General features: G+C 44.1%; 1 protein-coding gene across 1 annotated transcript in view; it reads right to left on the minus strand.

The window, feature by feature from the left end:
* The window catches only part of aig1 (androgen-induced 1 (H. sapiens)), a 64,008-nt gene extending 44,459 nt beyond the window's left edge, over positions 1 to 19,549 (minus strand). Inside the window, exons 1-3 of the mRNA XM_038968374.1 lie at positions 19,409 to 19,549; positions 11,093 to 11,248; positions 1,434 to 1,535 (exon numbers count right to left, since the gene is read on the minus strand). Of these exons, the coding sequence (XP_038824302.1) occupies positions 1,434 to 1,535; positions 11,093 to 11,248; positions 19,409 to 19,549 (399 nt within the window). The remainder of the gene's footprint in view (positions 1 to 1,433; positions 1,536 to 11,092; positions 11,249 to 19,408) is intronic.
* Positions 19,550 to 25,311: the final 5,762 nt, after the last annotated feature.

Consider the following 25,311-nt stretch of genomic DNA (forward strand, 5'->3'; position numbering starts at 1 on the left):
CACTTTCTGTGAGTGTGTCTGTTCTGGGTTGGACAGGGTCATGTTGGTCCACATGATTGTTGAGGCGCTGGGTAACATCTCGTCCTGATTTGCGGAATCATAATCATTGATCTGTTTATGTTTGACCAGAGCAATTGGGACTTGAATTGACCGTAGCAACCCAGATTCCAACACACACAACAAACAACACTCCTGGCTGCTGTGGATATGGTTCAGTGTAATGAGCTTGAGGATATGAGTCCGGCACTTTTGCATAGCGCCACTTGAAAATGATCTGATTTATCTCTCACGTGATCCCCACTGAATGGAAAGGTTGCATATCCATAGTTACAATCTAAACAAGGCGTTGTTCCACGGTTTGACTGAAAAAGGTATGCTGATATTCGGTAGTATGGCCCATTAAACACCATTTAATATCATCATCTGTGACGCTTTGGACATTTGCATACACTTCAACCCAAATTGCTTACACAGACTTTATCATTGCTTACACAGAGTCTTTGTGAACACAGTTATTGTTACGTAGCAACCAGTCTGTGTACTATTATTGGTTCGCTAGCCACGACACAGACTACAACAATATGTCGCATCCATCAAGACATCCATTGAGACTTATTTACCTTACATACACTGTCTATGCACACAGCTGGAGGCTTGACTCTTGTTGTAGGAATGGGATGTGATTGTGGAGCCAAAAGACATGCAGCGCGTGCACACACACACACACACACACACACACACACACACACACACACACACACACACACACACACACACACACACACACACACACACACACACACACACACACACACATTGAACACAGCCATCAATCACCAGTCTCACCTGCTAGAATAACAAGCCTATCATCTAATTGTGCCAGCAGGAGGGCTTCAGTTCCATCTGATTGATATCAGCAGTTGAAAAACCTCTTCCCATTGTTTTGACTGCTGACGTCAATATGACCATAGAGAAGGTTTGTTCTTATTGAGGAGAACAAAATGTGCCTCGCTACTTGTCTGCTATTATAGGAAGCGTTTAGGCACCATTAGCTGCCCATTGTCCACTGTGACTAATGTCTGGGGCTCCAGATATGCTCTCAAATGTCTATTTATTTACTGAGTGGGTTCTTAAATAGTGATGGGAAAATGCTTATGGCCTATAATAAATACCTCAACTGGAGTCACTGTTCGTACTAACTGTGATAAATGATTATGTTAAATGACAAATATGACCACATAGAAGTGTGGTGGGTGAAATAACATTTATCTTTGGGACTAAATAACATTTGTCTTTTGGACAAAAATGTATGCATAACCATTATCTTATTCTAGCTCTTTTTTCTAGACACCCTGTACTAGCCATACTAAATAATGTAACAGAGTAATGCTATGACAGGCCTGGGAACAGTATAGTAGACAGACAGTACTCACCATGCCGTGGTTGAGCCACTGGGGTATGAAGTTGTCCAGCAGTCTGGGGTACACCAGGTCTCTGTCATACAAGTACAGGGCCCAGAACATGGTCACCACAAACTGCAGAGAGACAGGGACATAGGAGACATAGTGAGGACATAGGAGATATACTGAGAACATAGGAGGCATAGTGTGGACATAGGACTAATTCAAAGTTAAACTTCACTGCACTTGGCATAGATATATTTGTTGGTAAGTTAATGTTTTGTGCTGGAAATACTAGGTTGGAATATTGCGTAACGTGAGGTTGTGGTAGTCTATAAATATGTGACGCACATACCATTACACACCCAAACGTACAGCACCTTGAGCCATGTCATAGGACACACCATCCAGCCTCGTGAAGCTATGGGCCCAGGGGGTCAAATAACCATGAGTGTTTACATGCTGCCCATGTTATGCCAAGAAAATATAGTTCAACCTATCCAAAGAGGAGATAAAAAATATTAAAAAGTATGGTAAATTGTGTTTTCAGATCTAAGTCTTCATATTATATTATCATGTCATATTTTTCAGACAAGATAAATATATCTGTAATTTGAATGGCAATGCAATGGTCTATTTGTATTTTCCAGACCATATCCGCCCGCGTTTTACACCCTCTGGAGACGCGGTATCCCTCAGGTCATCATGTACCCAGGAAATCCCCTGGTTCTGTTGTGGCCCTTCTCTTCCCTGTCTCTCCATGAGGTTTCCTGCTTGGCCTGACCTGGCCCGGGTTGAGCTTGACCCAGCCACCCCCACAGTCTGTTCCTCTGAGGACAGTCCTGGAGCGCAGAGAGGTCAGCCTCTGACCTGAGCACTAGCTATCTCCTCTATCCATTCTTCCTTCAAAGGCAGGCTGCCTGGCACTCACATACTAACAACGAGGCGAGCTAGCGCTAAAGCCCACCATGCAGCCGTGAGGTGAAGCGACGCGACAGTTCTGGGCTAATGTTTTCATATCAGCATACCATAATTAATCCCTAAGAGCTGACTTCTTCTCCGCTCCTTGTCTCTTATCCCGACGCTTCTCCACAAGCCCTGTATGCCCCCTGTAGGAAGGACAGTAGTAAGCTTGTGAGGAGATCAAACGCACTGCAAAAACAAGCATGTTACTGTCGAGTGTACAGGCTTTGAAAGGGGCTATTTGAAGTTCCAGCTCCATGGAGTGGAGCAGCTTCCTCGGTAAACGAATTCCAGTTCTGCCCGTAATCGCTTTGATCCAGACAGTTCTAACTGCTCCCGACCATACCCAACTACCCAACCTATTAGCATTAATCAACCTCGATTAGCGATGTGACAGAATCCTGTTTTGCTTCGTATTCTCCCAGTATTTAACTGGATCTCTGTTTTCCAGTAAGTTTCCGATGACTTGCCGCTGTAGCCAAATAAACAGGCTGCGTTACAAGGCCACGGCAGGCAGGCCTGCTGAATGGAGAGCATTGACTCTGAGGGAGCAGCTTATTAAAGACCCTCGAAAGCGAGAAACAGCATTTCTTATTTCCTCTCCGAGGTTCAGAGTGCGAGTAAATGGACTCGGTCTGAGACAGGTAGTTTATTTAGACATTTCACATTTCCACACCCTCAGCCTTTTTAGCTGCATAGGCTCCATGTCGTCGGGCCCGCAGGGAAACCACACCTGGCCCTGTCAGGGGCCTTCAAGCCTGTCCAGGAGCCAAACCATCCGCAGCCCAGTTAGGTGGATGGAATTACCTGGCCTACCATCTGCGCCTCAGACGGATGGATGTGAGATGCCCCTGATATTGTGCCCTGATGGCACGCTCTCCTCTTTCATCATGTGGAGAGGTGGGAATGTCTTCTCAGGGGTGCGCTCGACCCTGCCAGGGATGCATTCATACCCGACCAATTCAGGGAGAATACTCACTCACACACACACACACACACACACACAAGAGCACTAGAACAGTCTAGAGATACACGTATATTATCATTACCAAACATCACTGTCGACTGGGGCTCATTTTTCCCGGCATTAGCCGCGACACTAATGACATCCATTGTGTGGTGTGTAAACTGAACTGCATGGCCAACTCTCAGACAGGGGCCAGTGCCAAGTGGCTCATCATATAGCAGCCTGCACTGCTCTGTGATGGTGACGCTAGCAATTGGTTGCTGGTTTTTAGGAGGACACCTAAGGAGCAGCGCGTGGTCTCTCTCTCTCTGCTCTGCTTCTGTATTGACTCATGTCTTACAGCCTACCCTTACAAAAAAACACACGTGAAATCGCATTTTCACGTGAAATAGCGGTTTTCACATGTTGAGGTTAAATTTCACGTGAAACCATTTTATCACATGTATTACATTTAGAGTTCACATGTTAACACCATCTTTTCACATGAGAAGAAAAACATGTTTTCACCTCACACTATTGCAGTTGCACATGTGAAAACCATTCACTTGTGAAAATTGAATTTGCAATTTCACATGTAAGAGACGTCTGCATTTGAAAATATAACTTCCACGTGTGGAATTGCAAGTTCAGCTGTGGTGGGGAAACAGTGTTATTCTCCTCATGTGAAAAGGTGGTGTTAACATGTTGCAGTAGTAGCAGTGTTTTCACATATATATTTTCAAATTCTGTAATGGCATTCTGTAAAAAGGTAACTTAGCCTACCTGAGTATAAGCAAACAAGAAAACGTTCACCCAGAGGCGGCGCTCCTAGTAGCCGGGGACTTTAATGCAGGGAAACTTAAATCTGTTTTACCAAATTTCTATCAGCATGTTAAAAGTGCAACCAGAAGGAAAAAAACTTTGGACCACCTTTACTCTACACACAGAGACCCATACAAAGCCTTCCCTCACCCTCCATTTGGCAAATCTGACCATAATTCTATCCTCCTGATTTCTGCTTACAAGCTAAAATTAAAGCAGGATGCACCAGTGACTAGATCAATAAAAAAGTGGTCAGATGAAGCAGATGCTAAGCTACAGGACTGTTTGCTAGTATGGACTACAATTCCTGGATTCCTGGATTCCTCCGATGGCATTGAGGAGTACACCACATCAGTCATTGGCTTCATCAATAAGTACATTAATGACGTCATCCCCACAGTGACCGTACGTACATACCCCAACCAGAAGCCATGGATTACAGGCAACATCCGCACTGAGCTAAAGGCTAGAGCTACCGCTTTCAAGGAGCGGGACTCTTACGCGGAAGCTTATAAGAAATCCCACTATGCCCTCCGACAAACCATCAAACAGGCAAAGCGTCAATACAAGACTTAGGTCGAATCGTATTACACCGGCTCTGATGCTCGTCGGATGTGGTAGGGCTTGCAAACTATTACAGACTACAAAGGGAAGCACAGCCGAGAGCTGCCCAGTGACACATGCCTACCAGACGAGCTAAACTACTTCTATGCTCGCTTCAAGGCAAATAACACTGAAACATGCATGAGAGCACCAGCTGTTCTGGAAGACTGTATAATCACGCTCTCAGCAGCCGATTTGAGTAAGACCTTGAAACAGGTCAACATTCACAAGGCCGCAGGGCCAGACGGATTACCAAGACGGGTACTGCGAGCATGCGCTGACCAAATGGCAAGTGTCTTCACTGACATTTTCAACCTCTCCCTGTCTGAGTCTGTAATACCAACATGTTTTAAGCAAACCACCATAGTGCCTGTGCCCAAGAATACTAAGGTAACCTGCTTAAATGACTACCGACCCGTAGCATTCACGTCTGTAGCCATGAAATGCTTCGAAAGGCTGGTCATGGCTCACATCAACACCATTATCCCAGAAACCCTAGACCCACTCCAATTCGCATACCGCCCCAACAGATCCACAGATGATGCAATCTCTATTGCACTCCACATATCCCTTTCCCACCTGGACAAAAGGAACACCTATGTGAGAATGCTATTCATTGACTACAGCTCAGCGTTCAACACCATAGTGCCCTCAAAGCTCTTCAATAAGCTAAGGACTCTGGGACTAAACACCTCCCTCTGCAACTGGATCCTGCACTTCCTGACGGGCCGCCCCCAGGTGGTAAGGGTAGGTAACAACACATCCGCCACATTGATCCTCAACACAGGGGCCCCTCAGGGGTGTGTTCTCAGTCCCCTCCTGTACTCCCTGTTCACTCATGACTGCACGGCCAGGCACGACTCCAACACCATCATTAAGTTTGCCGATGACACAACAGTGGTAGGCCTGATCAACGACGAGACAGCCTATAGGGAGGAGGTCAGAGATCTGGCCGTGTGGTGCCATGACAACCTCTCCCTCAACGTGATCAAGACAAAGGAGCTGATTGTGGACTACAGGAAAAAGAGGACCGAGCACGCCCCCATTCTCATCGACCTGGCTGCAGTGGAGCAGGTTGAGAGCTTCAAGTTCCTTGGTGTCCACATCACCAACAAACTAACATGGTCCAAGCACACCAAGACAGTCGTGAGGAGGGCACGACAAAACCTATTCCCCCTCAGGAGACTGAAAAGATTTGGCTTGGGTCCTCAGATCCTCAAAAGGTTCTACAGCTGCACCATCGAGAGCATCCTGACTGGTTGCATCACCGCCTGATATGGTAACTGCTTCTGACCGTAAGGCGCTACAGAGGGTAGTGTGAACGGCCCTGTACATCACTGGGGCCAAGCTTCCTGCCATCCAGGCAGGAAAGAAGCAAGAAGAACGGATGGCAGTGGGAGTTTACTCGCTCGCCTACAGATTCTCAGAAGGATGCCCGATCTGCGGCCCCTTTTCCTGCGTCTTTTCTTCACGCAAAAGGCAAGGATCTGGGCCTGTTCCCAGAAAGCAGGATATCCTTCTTGTCGGACTCGTTAAAGGAAAAAGTTTATTCCAGTCCGCGGTGAGTAATCGCTGTTCTCATGTCCAGAAGTTATTTTCGGTCATAAAAGACGGTAGCAGCAACATTATGTACACAATAAGGTAAAAAATAAGTTTCACAAAACGCCAAAAAACAAACAAAATAGCACTATTGGTTGGGAGAATGTAAAACTTCAGCCATGTTCTTCGGCGCCATCTTGATCACTGCCCGGTATGGCAACTGCCTCTGACCGCAAAGCACTACAGAGGGTAGTGCGAACAGCTCAGTACATCACTGGGGCCAAGCTTCCTGCCATCCAGGACTTCTATACCAGGTGTTTCAGAGGAAGGCCCTAAAAATTGTCAAAGACTCCAGCCACCCTAGTCATAGACTGTTCTCTCTGCTACCACACGGCAAGCGGTATCGGAACGCCAAGTCTAGGTCCAAGAGGCTTCTAAACAGCTTCCACCCCCAAGCCATAAGACTCCTGAACACCTAATCAAATGGCTACCCGGACTACTTGGATTGCCCCCCCCTCTTTTACACCGCTGCTACTCTCTGTTGTTATCATCTGTGCATAGTCACTGTAATAACTCTATCTACATGTACATATTACCTCAACTATCCGGTCCCCCTGCACATTGACTCTGTACCGGTACCCCCCTGTATATAGTATCGCTATTTTTCTTATCCGTATTTCTTTTAAACTGCATTGTTGGTTAGGGGCTCGTAAGTAAGCATTTCACTGTATACCTGTTGTATTCTTTGCATGTGACTAATGAAATTTGATTTGATATATTAATTCAAGTGTGTTAAAATGTATATATATTTTTTTCTGAGCCAACCATTTGGAGTGTTAAAGCTGAAGGCACACGCCTCTCTTCTTCATACGTTGGTCAGTGACCGTTGGAAGAAGCCCAGTGTAATGGACAGAGAAGCTAGCGCTCAGTGTCTTCTTATCTTTTTTTACCCCCTTTTCTCCACAATTTCGTGGTATCCAATTAGTATTTACAGTCTTGTCCCATCACTGCAACTCCCGTACGGACTCGGGAGAGGCGAAGGTCGAGAGCCATGCGTCCCCCGAAACACGACCTCGCCAAGCCGCACTGCTTCTTGACACACTGCTCGCTTAACCCGGAAGCCACCCGCACCAATGGGTCGGAGGAAACACCGTACACCTGACGAAACGAAGTCAGCATACATGCGCCTGGCCGGCCACAAGGAGTCGCTAGAGGGTGATGGGACAAGGAGATCCCGGCCGGCCAAACCCTCCCCTAACCCGGACGATGCTGGGCCAATTGTGCGCCGCCTCATGGGTCTCCCGGCTGTGATACAGCCTGGAATCAGACCCGGGTCTGTAGTGACGCCTCTAGCACTGCAAAGCAGCTCCTTAGACCGCTGTGCCTCACTGGAAGCCTATTATTTATCCTTTTTAACATGTTCAAATTAGCGCTGTCAGAGTTAATCAGTTAACTCAAGGTCACTTTTTGTAATTTTTGTTTGAAAGTGTTGAAACACTGAAAACATCCAACATACATAATCTATATACTAAAAACAACAATGTCAAAACAAGTTGACTTTGAGGTTAAAGAAAGTGTCTTTATCAATTTACCTGATTTTGATAATATTTTGATAATAATATTGTATAAATAAATCTTAAATTACAGCTCAATTTGAGCAAATTATGAATTTGCGATTAATCTTGATTAATCACAGCAAATCCTGCGATGAACTCGATAATTTTTTTTGACTGTCCTAGTTGACATTTAAATGTGAAAATGAAAATGAATCGGTCATGGTTGCTCATGGTCACGTGATGAGGTAAGCGTGATGAGTGATGAGTGACGTGATGAGGCTACGACTTCAAAATTTGTGTTAAAAATGTGCCCTTTTGGACGAATGTATGAAAACCACATGTCTGACTCACATGTTTTTTACACGTTCTTTTTTTTCATGTGTTTTTTTGTAAGGGTACCTACGCAGAAGAACACAGGATCAAACTCCGGTCCCAGCACACATCACATGATCTATGCTAAACAAGGACTGTGATACACAGAACATGCCTGTCCCTATTTCACTATAGGCCATGTTAAAAATGATGATGACATGACATATAATTTTCTTCTTATTTATTACACAGTGACTAGGCCAAAGTTAGTGAACATGAAATGATGTCCCTATCTTTTGGCTCGAGGCCTGGAAAAACCAACATATTGGCAACCAGTATCTTCGCAGTACCTTATAAATACACATCTCTGTACGAACCCTTCAGCGCCTGCTGCCTGGGCACCCTGGCCCTTCGCCACCTCCTCACTGTATGAAACTAAAACATCACCTCTTCCTGCAACAGAAAAAAAAGATGGCAGCAAAGATCCAATTTAAATATTTTCAGAGTAATTATCAGATGGCAATCATGGACACAAGGGCATATAAATGCAAGACAAACACAGTTTCCTTTTTCTCGTTGCCTGCCCGCTGCCTGCCCGCTGCCTCCAAGGCTGTCACATGACACCCATCCTGATAGATGACTTGGCATTTGCAAAGCAAATGGGCCGTGCTGCATCCAAGACAATGTGACTCGGTGTCCCTACTTATGCAAAGGCCCTCCCAGAGGCCAGTGCAGTCCAGTAAGACCACATGCAGCAGTATGCACCAGGGAAAGGTGTCCACTGACTCACACGGAAGGCTAGCTAGGGGACTTTTCCTTTCCGTCAGCCTTTCGGTTTCACCTGTGAGAAGTGAGACAACCCTGGATTTGGCTGACCTACATATAGGCTAAAGACTAGCATGTGTCTGGCGACCTAGAAGAAAAACAGACACTTGTTTAGTATGTGGAGTTGTTGAGTTTCTGTTATACTTCTCAGATACGGTGCCTTCGGAAAGTATTCAGACCCCTTGACTTTTTCCACATTTTGTTACCTTACAGCCTTATTCCAAAATTGATTTAAAAAATAATAACAATCAGAAATCTACACACAATACCCCATAATGATGAAGCGAAAACAGGTTTTTTGAAGTTTTTCCAAATGCATAAAAAAAATATTTTAAAAAATTCCTTATTTACATAAGTATTCAGACCCTTTGCTATGATACTCGAAATTGAGCTCAGGTGCATCCTGTTTCCATTGATCATCCTTGAGATCTTTCTACAACTTTCTACAACTCTACATGTGGTAAATTTAATTAATTGGACATGATTTGGAAAGGCACACACCTGTCTATATAAGGTCCCACAGTTGACAGTACATGTCAGAGCAAAAACCAAGCCATGAGGTCGAAGGAAGAGCTCCGATACAGGATTGTGTTGAGGAACAGATCTGGGGAAGGGTACCATAACATTTCTGCAGCATTGAAGGTCCCCAACAACACAGTGGCCTCCATCATTCTTAAATGGAAGAATTTTGGAACCACCAAGACTCTTAATAGAGCTGGCCGCCCGACCAAACTGAGCAATCGGGGAAGAAGGGCCTGATGGTCACTCTGACAGAGCTCTAGAGTTCCTCTGTGGAGATGGGAGAACCTTCCAGAACGACAACCATCTCTGCACCCCTCACCAATCAGGCCTTTATGTTAGAGTGGCCAGACAGAAACCACTCCTCAGTAAAAGGCACATGACAGCCCGCTTGGAGTTTGCCAAAAGGCACCTGAAAACTCTCAGACCATGAGAAACAAGATTCTCTGGTCTGATGAAACTGAGATTTAACTCTTTGGCCTGAATGCCAAGCGTCACGTCTGAAGGAAACCTGGAACCATCCTTACGGTGAAGCATGGTGATGGCAGCATCATGCTGTGGGGCTGTTTTTCAGAGGTAAGGACTGGGAGACTAGTCAGGATTGAGGCAAAGATGAACGGAGCAAAGTAAAGCAAGATCCTTGAAGAAAACCTGCTTCAGAGCGCTCAGGACACCAGACTGGGGCGAAGGTTCACCTTCCAACAGGACAACGACCCTAAGCACACAGCCAAGACTATGCAGGAGTGGCTTCGGGACAAGTTTCTGAATGTCCTTGAGTGGCCCAGCCAGAGACCGGACGTGAATCCGATCGAAAATCTGAAAATAGCTGTGCAGCTACACTCCCCATCCAACCTGACAGAGCTTGAGAGGATCTGCAGAGAAAAATGGGAGAAACTCCCCAAACACAGGTGTGCCAAGCTTGTAGCGTCATACCCAAGAAGACTCGAGGCTGCCAAAAGTGCTTCAACAAAGTACTGAGTAAAGGGTCTGAATACTTATGTAAATGTGATATTTCTGTTTTTTATTTTGTATAAATTAGCAAAAATGTATAAAAACCTGTTTTTACTTAGTCATTATGCAGTATTGTGTATAGATCATTTTTTGGGAATAGGCTGTAAGGTAACGCAATGTGGAAAATGTCAAGGGGTCTGAATACTTTCCGAGCACTGTGCTGTACATCAGTGAAGCTGTAGTATTGTATGCTGCACTGAGGATAAAATAACAATAATGCAATGAAGCAAATATTCCGGTGCATTAGCTTTTCCTTCAAATATCTTTCTTCTATCCATGAATGATTCTTGAAAAGGGAACGAGAATGGAAACATATGGTTGTTGTGGATCTGTGGTTTCAAGCATCTAGACTGTCAGAGTAAGAAAGGCAGTTCTTAACAATGCAGAGCATTTACAGTCTTCTGCTTCTTTCTCAGTGAATGTGTGCATCGTTGGCGTACTGTAAAAGGGAAACTATCATAGTCCCAGATCTGGTTGTGCTGTACAGTATAGTCTACTTCAATGGTCGTTGAGTTAGCGGTACAACACAATCAGATCTGAGAGCAGACTCCAACGCTCCAGGCCTACTGTAGTCTTGTGTCGTGACTATCGCTCACCACTCCAACGGGGAAGGCCAGCACGGCCATCATCCAGTCCCTCAGGCCAATGAGCTTCCTAAGCTGCCTGTCCTGCTCCTGGTTCTCACTGCCCTTGGTCAGCAGGCTGGACAGGTCTGTCAGCACACACACGCCAAAGAAAACTGCCTGGATAACCTAGAGCAGGGAAGGCGAGGACAAAGCGATGTGTTCTTAGAGATAAGAGCAGTCACAACAGATTACACAATAGTTAGACATTATCATGTCACACTTTCTTAGCAGAATAGCTGCTCCAGGAGTTGTGTCACGGGACAAAGAATTTTACAACACAATTTAAATCCGGAGAGGTGAACAGGAGATTATTTTGGGTCACAAAATCAGTAGAGTTCGTCATCTCTCAAGAGGACAGTAGCATTAAATATTAATATCACATTATATTCATGGGAAGCATATGAATCCCAAAAAGCATATCTATAAAACATTCATATGTATATCAAAAAGGAGTTAATTGAGGTGTCCTCTAAAACGCAACGCATATTTTGCCATACATACATTTAAATAAAAGACATATTTTATATAGCAATAAAATAATTATATAACAACTGAACAATTACATAAACCTCATACTTTCAATGTCTATCCCCTTAAGCTAGCATATGTCATTTTATGTGGGTCTATGAGCAGTCAGTGGCAGCGGTGGGGATTATTTTTGCATTAAATTAAGAGCTAGAGAACATAACAGGGTGTCTTTATCTCCACAGCAAAAATCCAACAGACTGGAAAGTGTGACTTTCATTCTCATTTAATTCAATGTTTCATTTAGGATTCCAGGAACCCGCATTATCTTTTCGGTCCAAAAATTGCGTTGCAGTACTTGGTTCTAGGACAGGGTAGTGCCCAGCAACAGCATTAGTGTGACAGCTGTTTCATTTCTCAGGCGTTTTCGCAGTCTTTATATCTTTGACTTAGTTTTTTGCCTTTGTAAGCAGCAGGTTTAGCCTGAGGCTATGCAAAAAACGAATGCCTTCCAGGTTCTTTTTCACTTATCTCAAATGCAACGGGTTTGGAAAACAGAGCTCTCACAGGGAATGAATGCCAAAAGCTAAGCATAAAACCCTTTACCATTTCTACAGGCTCTTTTCCCTGCCCTGTATAGCAGGCACTTAGGAGCAACCACAATAATTCCTGGACTGGAGCACAGGTTATAAAGTGTTGCTCCACACAACTCAAATGTCTGCAGCTGGGAGAGTGGAGCACAGAGGGAGTCTGGGAAGGAGAATATGGAAGCTGCATGAACAAGAGAGATACAGATAGAACCAGTTTAGAAGTTTAACAGCTATAGGAGTGATGATGTACATACTACAGCATAATGTAATTACAAGCCTGAACATATCCAACATGTATTGCCCTATATAGACTAATGGGAAGCAATGTAATGTCTAGGAACCTAATTACCTCCACAGTTAGCAGAGGCTGACAGGAGAGTAGAGTAATGCATCATGTCTTACTTAGCAAAGACATTAGGCACTGTCCTACACTCCCCCTAACCCTCTTTACATGTGCTGTGTAGTGTGCTGGCCAGGTGCAGAGAGGGCCTTAATAAGGACTGGGTGGTCTAGGGACGGGGACAGTATGTAAAGCCAGACAGAATATCTCTCTGTCCACACCTGCCCCCTCTGGGCATCACCTGACACTCTGTGGCAGAGGGGATCTGCACTCTGGCACTGCAGCTATGCCACTTATAATGCGCGAGCACGCGCGCGCGTGTGTGTGTGTGTGTGTGTGTGTGTGTGTGTGTGTGTGTGTGTGTGTGTGTGTGTGTGTGTGTGTGTGTGTGTGTGTGTGTGTGTGTGTGTGTGTGTGTATGTGTGTGTGTATGTGTGTGCGTGTACGTGTGCGTGTGCGTGTGTGTGTGTGTGACATAAAACAGATGACACATGCTCTATATGGTTACTTATTTGGCTTAAAGGCTCTATGCAGCTGTTTTTATCACACTATCAAATCATTTTCTGTGTAACAATTAAGTACCTTACTGTAATAGTTTTTCAATAAAATGGTCAAAAAGAAACAAAAATCACCTTTTAGCAAAAAATATTTCTCAAACAAGAATTTTGCCTAATTGGAGGGACATAAAAACCTGAAAACTAGCTGTTATTGGCAGAGAGGTTTGGAACACTCTTTGTTATTTTACCTTGTTATTTTAGCTTGTATACTGTTGTTTAGGGCAGCTCTCATTGTTTTATTTTACTGCGGAGCCCCTAGTCCTGCTCTACATGCCTCAGATAGCCCCCTTGTCCCACCCCCCACACATGCGGAGACCGCACCTAGCTTAACTGGCGCCTCCAGAGATGCAACCTCTCTCATCGTCACTCAATGCCTAGGTTTACCCCCACTGTACTTGCACCCTACCATACCCTTGTCTGTACACTATGCCCTGAATCTATCGTACCACGCCCAGAAATCGGCTCCTTTTATTCTCTGTTCCGAACGCACTAGACGACCAGTTCTTATAGCCTTTAGCCGTACCCTCATCCTACTCCTCCTCTGTTCGTCTGGTGATGTAGAGGTTAACCCAGGCCCTGTGTGTCCCCAAGCACTCTCATTTGTTGACTTCTGCAACCGTAAAAGCCTTGGGTTCATGCATGTTAACATCAGAAGCCTCCTCCCTAAGTTCGTTTTATTCACTGCTTTAGCACACTCCACCAACCCTGATGTCCTAGCCGTGTCTGAATCCTGGCTTAGGAAGGCCACCAAAATTTTTGAAATTTCCATTCCCAATTACAACATTTTCCGTCAAGACATAACTGCTAAAGGGGGCAGAATTGTTATCTACTGTAGAGATAGACTGTAGAGTTTTGTCATCCTATCCAGGTCTATGCCCAAACAGTTTAAGCTTCTACTTTTAAAGATCCATCTCTCCAGAGATAAGTCCCTCACTGTTGACGCTTGTTATAGACCCCCCTCAGCTCCCAGCTGTGCCCTGGACACCATATGTGAATTGATTTCGCCCCATCTATCGTCAGAGTTCGTACTGCTAGGTGACCTAAATTGGGATATGCTTAACACCCCGGCCGTCCTACAATCTAAGCTAGATGCATTCAATCTCATACAAATTATCAAGGAACCTACCAGGTACAACCCCAAATCCGTAAACATGGGCACCCTCATAGATATTATCTTAACCAATTTGCACTCTAAATACACCTCTGCTGGTTTTAACCATGATCTCAGCGATCACTGCCTCATTGCCTGCGTCCGTTATGGGTCCGCTGTCAAACGACCACCCCTCATCACTGTCAAATGCTCCCTAAAACACTTCTGCGAGCAGGCCTTTCTAATCGACGTGGCCCGGGTATCCTGGAAGGATATTAACCTCATCCCGTCAGTAGAGGATGCCTGTTTGTTCTTTAAAAGTGCTTTCCTCACCATCTTAAATAAGCATGCCCCTTTCAAAAAATGTAGAACTAAGAACAGATATAGCCCTTGGTTCACTCCAGACTTGACTGCCCTTGACCAGCACAAAAACACCCTATGGCGTACTGCACTAGCATCGAATAGTCCCCGCGAAATGCAACTTTCAGCGAAGTCAGGAACCAATACACATACTCAGTTAGGAAAGCAAAGGCTAGCTTTTTCAAACAGAAGTTTGAAAATCCTGCAGCACTAATTCCTGCAGCACTAATTCCCAAAAGTTTTGAAACACTGTAAAGTTCATGGAGAATAAGAGTACCTCCTCCCAGCTGCACACTGCACTGAGACCAGGAAACACTGTCGCCACTGATAAATCCACTATAATCGAGAAATTCAATAAGCATTCCTCTACGGCTGGCCATGCTTTCCACCTGGCTACCCCTACCCCGGCCAACAGCTCTGCACCCCCCGCAGCAACTGGCCCAAGCCCCCCCCCCCCCCCCCCCCACTTCTCTTTCACCCAAATCCAGACAGCTGGTGTTCTGAAAGAGCTGCAAAATCTGGATCCCTACAAATCAGCTGGGCTAGACAATCTGGACCCTCTCTTCCTAAAATTATCCGCCGCCATTGTTGCAACCCCTATTACTAGTCTGTTCAACCTCTCTTTCATATCATGAGATTCCTAAAGATTGGAAAGTAGCTGCGGTCATCCCCCTCTTCAAAGGGGGAGACACTCTAGACCCAAACTGTTACAGACCTATATCCATCCTGCCCTGCCTTTCTAAAGTCTTCGAAAACCAAGTGAACAAACAGATCACCGACTATTTCGAATCGAGACCAGTTTGACTCTTTTTTTCTGTATATATCAATGATGTCGCTCTTGCTGCGGGTGATTCTTTGATCCACCTCTATGCAGATGACACCATTCTGTATACATCTGGCCCTTCTTTGGACACTGTGTTAACAAACCTCCAAAAGAGCTTCAAAGCCATACAACACTCTGTCACTCCTGTCCGGAGCCGCCAGAGTCTCCCTCCTGTCCGGAGCCGCCAGAGTCTCCCTCCTGTCCGGAGCCGCCAGAGTCGCCCTCCAGTCCGGAGCCTCCAGAGTCACCCTCCAGTCAGGAGCCTCCAGCGACGCCGCCCAGTTCGGGGCCCGCTGCGAGGGTCCCCAGTCCGGGGTCGGATCTAACTGGGCCAAGCCAGAGATGGAGCGGGGTCTACGTCCCTCACCAGAGCCGCCACCGCGGAGAAATGCCCACCCAGACCCTCCCATATAGGTTTAGGTTTGCGGCCGGGAGTCCGCGCCTTGGGGGGGGGGGGGGGGGGGGGGGGGGGGGGGTACTGTCACGCCCTGACTTTAGTTATATTTGTTTTCTTTATTATTTGGTTAGGTCAGGGTGTGACAAGGGTGGTTTGGGTAGTTTTGTATTGTCTAGGGTTTTATCTTGTCTAGGTTTTTTTTGTTTATCTATGGGGATTTTGTATTGTCTAGGGGAATGTAGGTTTATGGTGGCCTGAATTGGTTCCCAATCAGAGACAGCTGTTTATCGTTGTCTCTGATTGGGGATCCTATTTAGGTTGCCATTTTCCATTTTGGTTTGGTGGGTTGTTGTCCATGTTTAGTTGCCTGTGAGCACTACGTTGGCTTCACGTTTCGTTTGGAGTTTTATTGTTTTGTTGGCGACATCGTTAATAAATAAGTATGTACGCTCACAACGCTGCGCCTTGGTCCCTTTCTTCAACAGACGGTCGTGACATACTCCTTCCGTGGCCTCCAACTGCTCTTAAATGCTAGAAAAACGAAATGCATGCTCTTCAACTGATCGCTGCCCGCACCTTGCCTTACCTCCTTACTTCATTTGCACACACCGTATACAGATTCTTCTATTGTTATTGACTGTACTTTTGTTTATCCCATGTGTAACTCTGTGTTGTTGTTTTTGTCGCACTGCTTTGCTTTATCTTGGCCAGGTCGCAGTTGTAAATCTGAATTTGTTCTCAACTGGCCTACCTGGTTAAATAAGGTGAAATAAAAAATATAAATTTTGGCAAGTCAAAACTCCGCCCATGTAATACCTGCTGATTAGAAGGTCCTGTGTAAATTGTATTTTCAAACAGCAACTATCTGGAAATAACTCTGCTCACATTTATTCACACTTTCACAGTGTTTGTTTCATCAGCTTTTGAACAATATGATACAAAACACAGGAAAAACAGAATTGTTACTCCATTGGGCCTTTAAACCACAACGAAACTGTTCAGATCATATGATATGATTCCTCCAAACACAGGGGTTAGACGTTTTGTTCTGCCTATTGATTAATGTGGACAAAGGCCAGCTCTCACTGGTGGTATCAACCCACTGGACAGCCCTGTGTTCTGCTCCTCATGTATCCCCGATGGAAACCCACGTCTGAACCCCACACTCAATAATGAATGACTGAGTCCCAATGAAAACATATCTACAGGCTAAAATCACAGCTAGGCAGCTAAGGTCCTGAACCAAGTGAAGTGTAACGGAATTAGTGTAGACAGACAGAGGCGTGGAGGTTAGGCCTGGCTACTATGGCTGGTTTCTAGAGTTTTCCGCTAGACTTCTATCCCATTCGCCCTGAGTAAGGTCTGATTCTAAAGCCTGCGAGCGAGTGGCATCTCTTTCTGTGGATATCTTTTGCTGTGATAACACTTCTTTGTTGTCTGCTCTAATAATATCTGCTTCATATAGCAACACTTAATCATGATGATGATGTATAGAATAAAACCAAACCAGTTATTCAAAAGGCCTAGCTGTTTCATGTCAAACTCAATCCATATCAACCTCACATCATGTTACCTTCATTTCTTGTGCCCCTATTTGTGTGAGCTAATACAGAGCATACACATCCCACTACCAGTGTCCCACTGGGCAAAAGAAATGGTTGAATCAATGTTGTTTCCACATCATTTCAAAATAATAAAATCAATATGATGATTTTGAATCAACATGGAAAACTGATTGGATTTGCGAAGAATCATCAAAGTAAGGGAAACATTATTTTCTTCAACCAACTTTGAACCTAAATCCAATGACAGGGTGACGCTTTCTATTGATTTCATGTTGAATTCACGTTAGTTCACAAATCAACCAAATGTAAATCAAAACAAGATGTTGAACTGAAATCTGTTCACAGTGTGGTGTGAGTAGCAGTGGTGTAAAGTACTTAAGTAAAAATACTTTAAAGTACTACTTAAATAGTTTTTTGGGGTATCTGTACTTTACTTTACTATTTATATTTTTGACTACTTTTACTTTTACTTCACTACATTTCTAAAGAAAATTATGTACTTTTTACTCCATACATTTTCCCTGACACCCAAAAGTACTCGTTACATTTTGAATGCTTAGCAGGACAGGAAAATGGTCCATTCACGCACTTATCAAGAGAACACCCATGGTCATCCCTACTGCCTCTGATCTAGCGGACTCACTAAACACACATGCTTCGTTTGTAAATGATGTCTGAGTGTTGAGTGTGCCCCTGGCTATCCATAAATCACAAAAACAAGAAAATGTCTAGTTTGCTTAATATAAGGAATTTTAAATGATTCATACTTTTACTTTTGACACTTAAGTATATTTGAGCAATTACATTTACTTTTGATACTTAAGTATAGTTAAAACCAAATACTTTTAGACTTTTACTCAAGTAGTATTTTTACTGGGTGACTTTCACTTTTACTTGAGTCATTTTCTATTAAAGTATCTTTACTTTTACTCAAGTATAATAATTGGGTACTTTTTCCACCACTGGTGAGTAGCTACATGCTTTAGTTCCTGAGAGAAATAAAACTAATAAGCACAAGAATGAGAGAATCCATCATAATAGTAGGACATTGCACATTTTCATTACAGTAAATTGGGAGCTAAATCTAAGTACTATTCCTGGGGTTGGCATATTCACGTCACATTTGCGTTTTTATCATCACGGCAGTAATTCATCATGACTAAAGACAGAATCATGACTAAATAGTAAACACACACATGTACACACACAGATGCACAAACATGCGCGTGTGCGTGCGTGCGACACACACACACACACACACTTTGTTGTCAGGATTTATATGATAGGCTTAAACTAGATGTTGTAATGCACAATAACAAAACATGATTATTGCTGTTATTGCATTTAGCGCCATTGCCATAAAAATAGTAGTAAAATGGTTCAGCAGTGGGCTTCTAATGTGGAAAACATGAGTCATCTGTTGAAAAACTGACAGAACATCAGGATCTAAATATATATGTGTGTGTGTGTGTGTGCGTGTGTGTGTGTGTGCGTGTGTGTGTACATATACTTATAGAGTAAGCAATGTATTTCATAAAACAAGAGTGCAACTGCTCCTAGAAAAAAAGAAGAGCAAAACACAGACAGTGAGATAAAGAAAACATCCTGGGTGTTTTCATAGGTTTTTTACTATCCAAACAACGTTCTCTTAAAATAAAGGCTGTGTGATCTAACTGTGTGATCTAACAGGGGGATCATTTGAGCTCGGGATGTCGTTATCCTAATCACATCATCTCGGGTACCCACGGGCCACGGATGGTTCCTTAATAATTGTGATTCATGTGATTCCAATGTTGCAACAAAAAAGGCAACTGACTTGCGCGCATCAGCAGCCGAGAAGAGGGGGGCCTTTTTAGTGGGTGTGAGCTTTTAATGACTGTAACACTTGCCCAAAAAAATTAGGAGTTTGTACAGCGCTGGAAGAAACAAAACATATTGTAGCTGACAGCCTAATAACACAGTAGGCCCGTTTTGCAACTGAGGGTGGGCGGTATCAACAACTGGAGGTAGGACACTGACTGTCTGTAGCATACCATACCATGACGTGTTAGCATTTCTGAATGACCAGGCTCCGGTCTAGAGAACAATATTACACTTACCAGGTCTATGAATGTTAAAAACTTCCAGCTCCCGCCATATGTTTGATGCGCGGGCATGTCAATTGCTTTATAATTGCAGAGGATGGAGAAATAGGACAGGAGGATGGCTACCCTTAGCACCTGAGATGGGATGAGCGCCATGTTTTTTCTCCGTTTCCTTGTCTCGTCTCCTGCTATATCCTCCTGTCAGATTGATGCTGCGGGTCTCGCACAGTGCAGGGGGTTCGTTGCCTCGGAGAAGGGATTCAGACAGAGGAGGTTGCGTACGAGATGTGAACGTGAGGAAAGGGATGAGGAGGAGGGGTGTTGCCATAGAAACAGAACGCAGCCTCTCCAAGACGAGGAGGAGCAGACCACTGTGTGATGCTCTGCGTACATACAGAGACTCCTTCAATGATGTCTTTATAGTCTTGTCAATGGTTTTGGCTAGTCTAGTATAATAGTGGAATAATGCTAATGTATTCAACATTTCTACTGAGGCCATTGCATCTTTGCACATGCATATAGTTATTATGTGCTCAATAATTTATTGTAACTAAATATGTATATATATTTTTCATTTGGGGGCTTTTAAGCAATAAAAAATGGCAACACAAAATTAACATTGTGTTCTAACACAAGACTGTGCTTGTCCCTCCAATTGAATAAAAAACATTGTCTTCCTTCTGACATACTTACATTCTGTTTCAGGATAGAGACAGTTACAGGTTTATGTTTGTTGCTCCAGCCGAGATATTCTGATATGTTATAATTAACTGCCTTTGGCAGGTAGCTTACTAATACTAGAAGTGTTTTACAACTCTACAATGGTCTCTAGAACACAAAGCCAACTGATGGTGCTTAGATTATATCTGTTTACTACTTTATTGGCAGTCTTCAGGATCCCAAGGCTGTTATAAGTTAGATATTGTGTTATTAATTCCGTCACTGGGTTTTCATATTTTATTGATCCCATAAAAGTACAGTACTTTAACCAAAGCAAAGCACCATTTAGGGACTGAGGGCATGACCAGAAGAACATCAAAGTGTTGCGTGACTCTTCAGAGCTAAGAGAATAGGCCTGGGAAATAAGAGGGCATCAAGCGCATCAGATCAGACACCATTCCGGAACAGAAAAACACTTAGGTTTTTCCCACTGACACATTGACTGCGTCACACAGTATTATCGTAATCTATAATTGCCAGCTCCAGTCTCAAAGCTTTTTGAGAGATGTCAGGCTGCGGCAGACTAACTCTCCCCCCTGTTAAAATCAGTATTAAGTTACGATAAGGCAGCCACAGAGGTTTATTCTATAAAAATCCCTCGCTAGAGACAGACAAATGGTTTCCAATCCCAGCTATTAAGAGGATAGAGAACTGGGGATTACAGGTTCTGGCTTCTGTCCCCCCCAAAGTCAGCACAAGATTGGAAGGCTGACTTGGGCAGGCAGGCAGAGATGGTATGGATGGATGGCCTATCCTGGTATAACCCTGGTGAGAGGCTTTGTGGGTCTGAATATGAGTCCTGCCTCATTCGGTAACACAAAAGCTCCCAACTACCATAAATGCATCATTTCTACATTTTGGATCTAATACACTGAGTTACTCAAACATTCTGGCAGGAACATTCACTTCATGTAGAGTGCAGAAAACCTTCTCAATTGTTCTGCAAGTGTTCTTGGCTTGCTGCAGAGTTGCAGGGGTCTGCTGGAGTGCATGCGCTGGCTTTTGACGGTTTGTGGTTAGCCGTGGGGTGTTTGCTTGAGAGTTTCCAGTGTCACCGCCTGCTTTAAAGTAGAAGAGCTGATTCGCAGCTAGCTATTGCACACTCATCCAGTTTGCTGCGCACTCTCAGTGCACTCGGTGGATACAGCCGAAATCGTCCCTCTTCTCACTGGGATGTATTGACTAGCGAGCGGCTTCTGTGGCCTGTGCTGGGTGAACACAGCATGGGCTCCGTCTCATGTTTGGATATGATCTAGGAGTATAACCATTGACATGGTAAAGCAGTGGAACAGTTTTGAGTATTGTTTTATGGCGGGCCTATAAAGGCCAGTAGGTGTGGGTTTAGCACTCCAGACTCTGTCTATCACATCCACAAACTGTGGCCTTTCTTTCTCTGTTCTTTCTCTTTGAATATGTTGTTCATTCTATGTTGACTGTAGATACCCAACCCAACACACTACAAGAACCAGACTGGGATTACGCCATAGATGTTGTGCAGCCTAAATGTGGCTGTCACAAATTCCCATCAGGTTAACTAGGGAATTTCAGTCCTTAATCCACTCGGCATCTGTCCTCATCCAAGCATCCGTCTTTAATGACTCCCCCCCGCCTCAGATAAATCTCCACAAACAACACACGAGAGGATGTCCATCTCATCCAAGTCATCTTTCATTATCCCCCACTAGCTGAGCTGTGTAGGAAAGGTTGGGCTAATCCTCTGGCAGCCAGGGCAAGGCTGTGTCTTGACTGGCGCTACACAGGACATAAACCCTCACTCACCTCTCCTCTCCTCACCTTTCGCTATGGCCCCATAGATTTCAACACACACTTATACAACATGCAAGTGACTTAGCTCTCTCTCTCTTTCTCTGTGTGAGCTGGCTGGCTGGCTAGCTAGCTGGCACATCATGTCAAGGGCCTAAAAATAGGCCTCCAAGCCTCATTAAGGCCCTAAGTTTGTTTGCCTCGGTATAATGCCCATGCACAAACGCTGGCATCCATTGGCCCGGGTGTTTGTGTCTGTTTGCAAACATCAAAGTCTGGCCAATCAATCTAATGAGGAGAATGAGGACACACATCTGTTCTCTCGTGCCTGTCTTTTACCTCCATCCCAATTTTTGTAATTAGAGGTCCCCATGGTAAAACCGCTGCTTTAATCCAGATTGGTAATGATAAATAAATATTTATTTATCTATTTAGTCGTGGGCAAATGCTTCCAGATTTAAACAGGGGTGGTTTACATAATAAACCCCCCCCCCCCCCCCCCCAGACAGTTGGATGAGGAAACATGGGTGATAAATGAGTCCTTTAAGTGGAGTGGCTATAGCCCAGCCCCATGTTGAACATCTTCCATGTGGATACCCTGCACGCTTGGTTGGTTTATTACTGCGTTACAATCCTGAAGCAGGGTGAGTGTTTTTCGATTTTGAAACGGATGATGGTTTTATGGTTTTAGCCTTTGACTTTGATCATGGCTTTCATGTCTGTCTGTATTTTGCACCCTAGTGAAATTAGTATCACCAACCTTGTGGGGGTAGGATTAGTGATAAAGAGCACTGCCAAGGGTCTCCCTGCCTGCCTCATGTGTTCTGATTAGAATGGCTAATTTGATGAAATAAAGATGTCATGAGACGCACGGCAGAGCAGAACGCTAATTGTCCCCAAGCCTCTGATTGGCCTGAATGGGAGTGTTGCATGTTGTACCTACTTCTTTCTGCTTTCAGCATCTTTCTGATGACAGTGTTTAAAGGATGTGCTTTCTGAATAAAGCTCACTGTATCATATTCCTGGACCCATAGTCATGCCACAATTTCCATCTTTAGTTGTTTTCTTTATAGAAGACTGTCAGTGACACCAGAGGAGAGGAGCCTCAGCCATGCACCTGTCGTGAGGAACGGAGCGAGATATTGACAGAGGAGCGTGTCTATACCCTTGGATTTTGATGTTGAGGGGTGAAAGGAAGGTAAGGTAAACACGTGTGTTTGTGCAGGAGAATGGCTGATTACGCAAGAGCACCACAAAAAGAAAGTGTAGCTTGCACAAACACCAGGCTGTAAAAGCTTCAGAGACAAACAAAGGTGACACGGAATGGGCCACAAAGAGACACTGACAGGTGAGGGTTGAATGGAAATAGCATTCTCATAACCTGCCTGTTACATCAAACCTTCTGTGGTGTATGTTTGTCTGTATAAGGACAGAACCTTATCTTTTATTTAGCAGCGCTGGACTGTGCTGGCTTTCTATCTGTTCAATTACTAGGCTACTAGTATGGCCTCTCCTTATTTTTACATGACAAAGTTCCGTATAAAACCGGGGATTTGCTCAAATGGAAAGAGCAATCACTTTGTGGAAAATATTATTCACAGCGACAGGGTGATATTAATATAGAAAATATGTATTTTGTCTGTCAGGGCTATCCCTCCACAATAACAGTATGACATTATAGCACATTTACCAATCCCATCTGGATAATAAACAGAGAGATCTCATTAGCTAAAAGTATACTGGCCGCTGTTGCCGGTTATGAGCTGCCGTTATTGCCATCAGGAAGGGTCGTCTGCAGTGCACACAATTTTACTACTCATAGATTAAAACAATTTAATTTGTCCTGCTCCTGCTGGAGCTCAGGGAAAATATATGACTGTGCTGAAAGGTGTAGAGATTAAACTGGCATGTCACTGTGTCTCAGCTATATGCCAGCAAGCTTAATCACCACCTGTAAAACATCTCAGCCTGGAATTGGTTCTGCTCAGTCTGCAATTAACATTGTCTTTGGAAGTGACTTTAAAGCCTTGCAGTATCATGCTTTACATGCTCACTGAGAGGATTGCAACGATGGGTGCCATGTTCAATTATTTTGTCTAGACTAAATCACGTAAACGATCTAAGAGGGTCCTATTGCCTAGACTGTTCTGATTTCACAGCAGCCACGTTGAAGTTTGTGCATCATGTGAGAAGAGATCAGCTTGTTTAAACCAGATATGAGAAAATGTCATATTCATACTGTTGAAAATTACAGATAGACCGATACCTATAGATCTGAAGGGTGTTTAACACAGTGTAGTGACAGACTATATATTAGAATAAACAATGTATTGTAGATGAAGGTTAAACAATCCTAAATAGAAGGGGTGGGAACTCCGGCATGGGACTATTTGACAGGAAAGAGAAATCATAACGGGATCAGTGGCTGTGTCCTGTAATTTGGAGAATATGTTGACCCGGCTGATCCCAGGCAAGCAGAACAAGCTGCCAAGTCCTGGGTGGAAAGCATCCCTCTGCCAGGCTGCTATGTATTACCACTTTCTGTCAGTTTCTGTCAGTTTCCTACTTCAAACACAGCACAGTCCCAGGAGTTTAAGAGGTGCTGGCAGTAGCCGGCTTTTTATCTCCCGGAATGTTCCACTGTGGGAAACTTTGCCTAGGCAACAAGAGCCCCAGTGTCCGGAGGTTGTAAATAAAAAACAAGATGCGGCCCGTTTCCGAGGAAGAGGGGGTACACTGGCTCCCAGAACAGGAGTGGGTGTCTCTGACCTCACAACCTTGATGGGTACGTCAAAACATTCCCCCACTCAAACAAACTACAAGGAAAGAATAGCCAAGAGCATATTTTGATTTATATGTAGTTTGATTCTTGGAGCACTAGAACTTTAGTAAGTGAACAGAAGTGAACAGCTATCAACCTATCAACAAATGATGAGGTGATTATTTTATTTCTGACATTTTAAGTTGTATCAGGAGAAGTCAGATCAGGCATGCTGACACTGTTTGGGATTTCTCTATAATAACACAGACTGTCTGCTCTGTACCTACCTTGCACTTCAATCTACAGGAACTCTTAAGGTCAGAGTCAGTATTCTAGTTCGACCACTAGGGGTCTTGGTTTAGCTCTGTTCCGGTAAAAGAGTGAAGACATTACAGTTACCTATCTGAGAGGCTTTCAACAGGCCTTCTATCGAACGTAGGGCACGCTAAGTGTCATTTTTGTTAACATTTTCCATTTGGTTTGCTATTTCATGACTCAACACAATTATGCAACTGCCATTCAAACAATAGTGTTGAATAAACTGACAACTCTTGGTATGCAAAAGTGAAAATACTACCCCATTGAATAATAACAATTTAATTGAATTGAATATGTTTCATATGTGTTTGTGTCTATCCTATCAGTGAGAAGTGTTGTCCCTTTCTCAGGTATG

This window comes from Salvelinus namaycush, chromosome 29 (genome assembly GCF_016432855.1).
Source record: "Salvelinus namaycush isolate Seneca chromosome 29, SaNama_1.0, whole genome shotgun sequence".
Taxonomy (NCBI): Eukaryota; Metazoa; Chordata; class Actinopteri; order Salmoniformes; family Salmonidae; genus Salvelinus; species Salvelinus namaycush.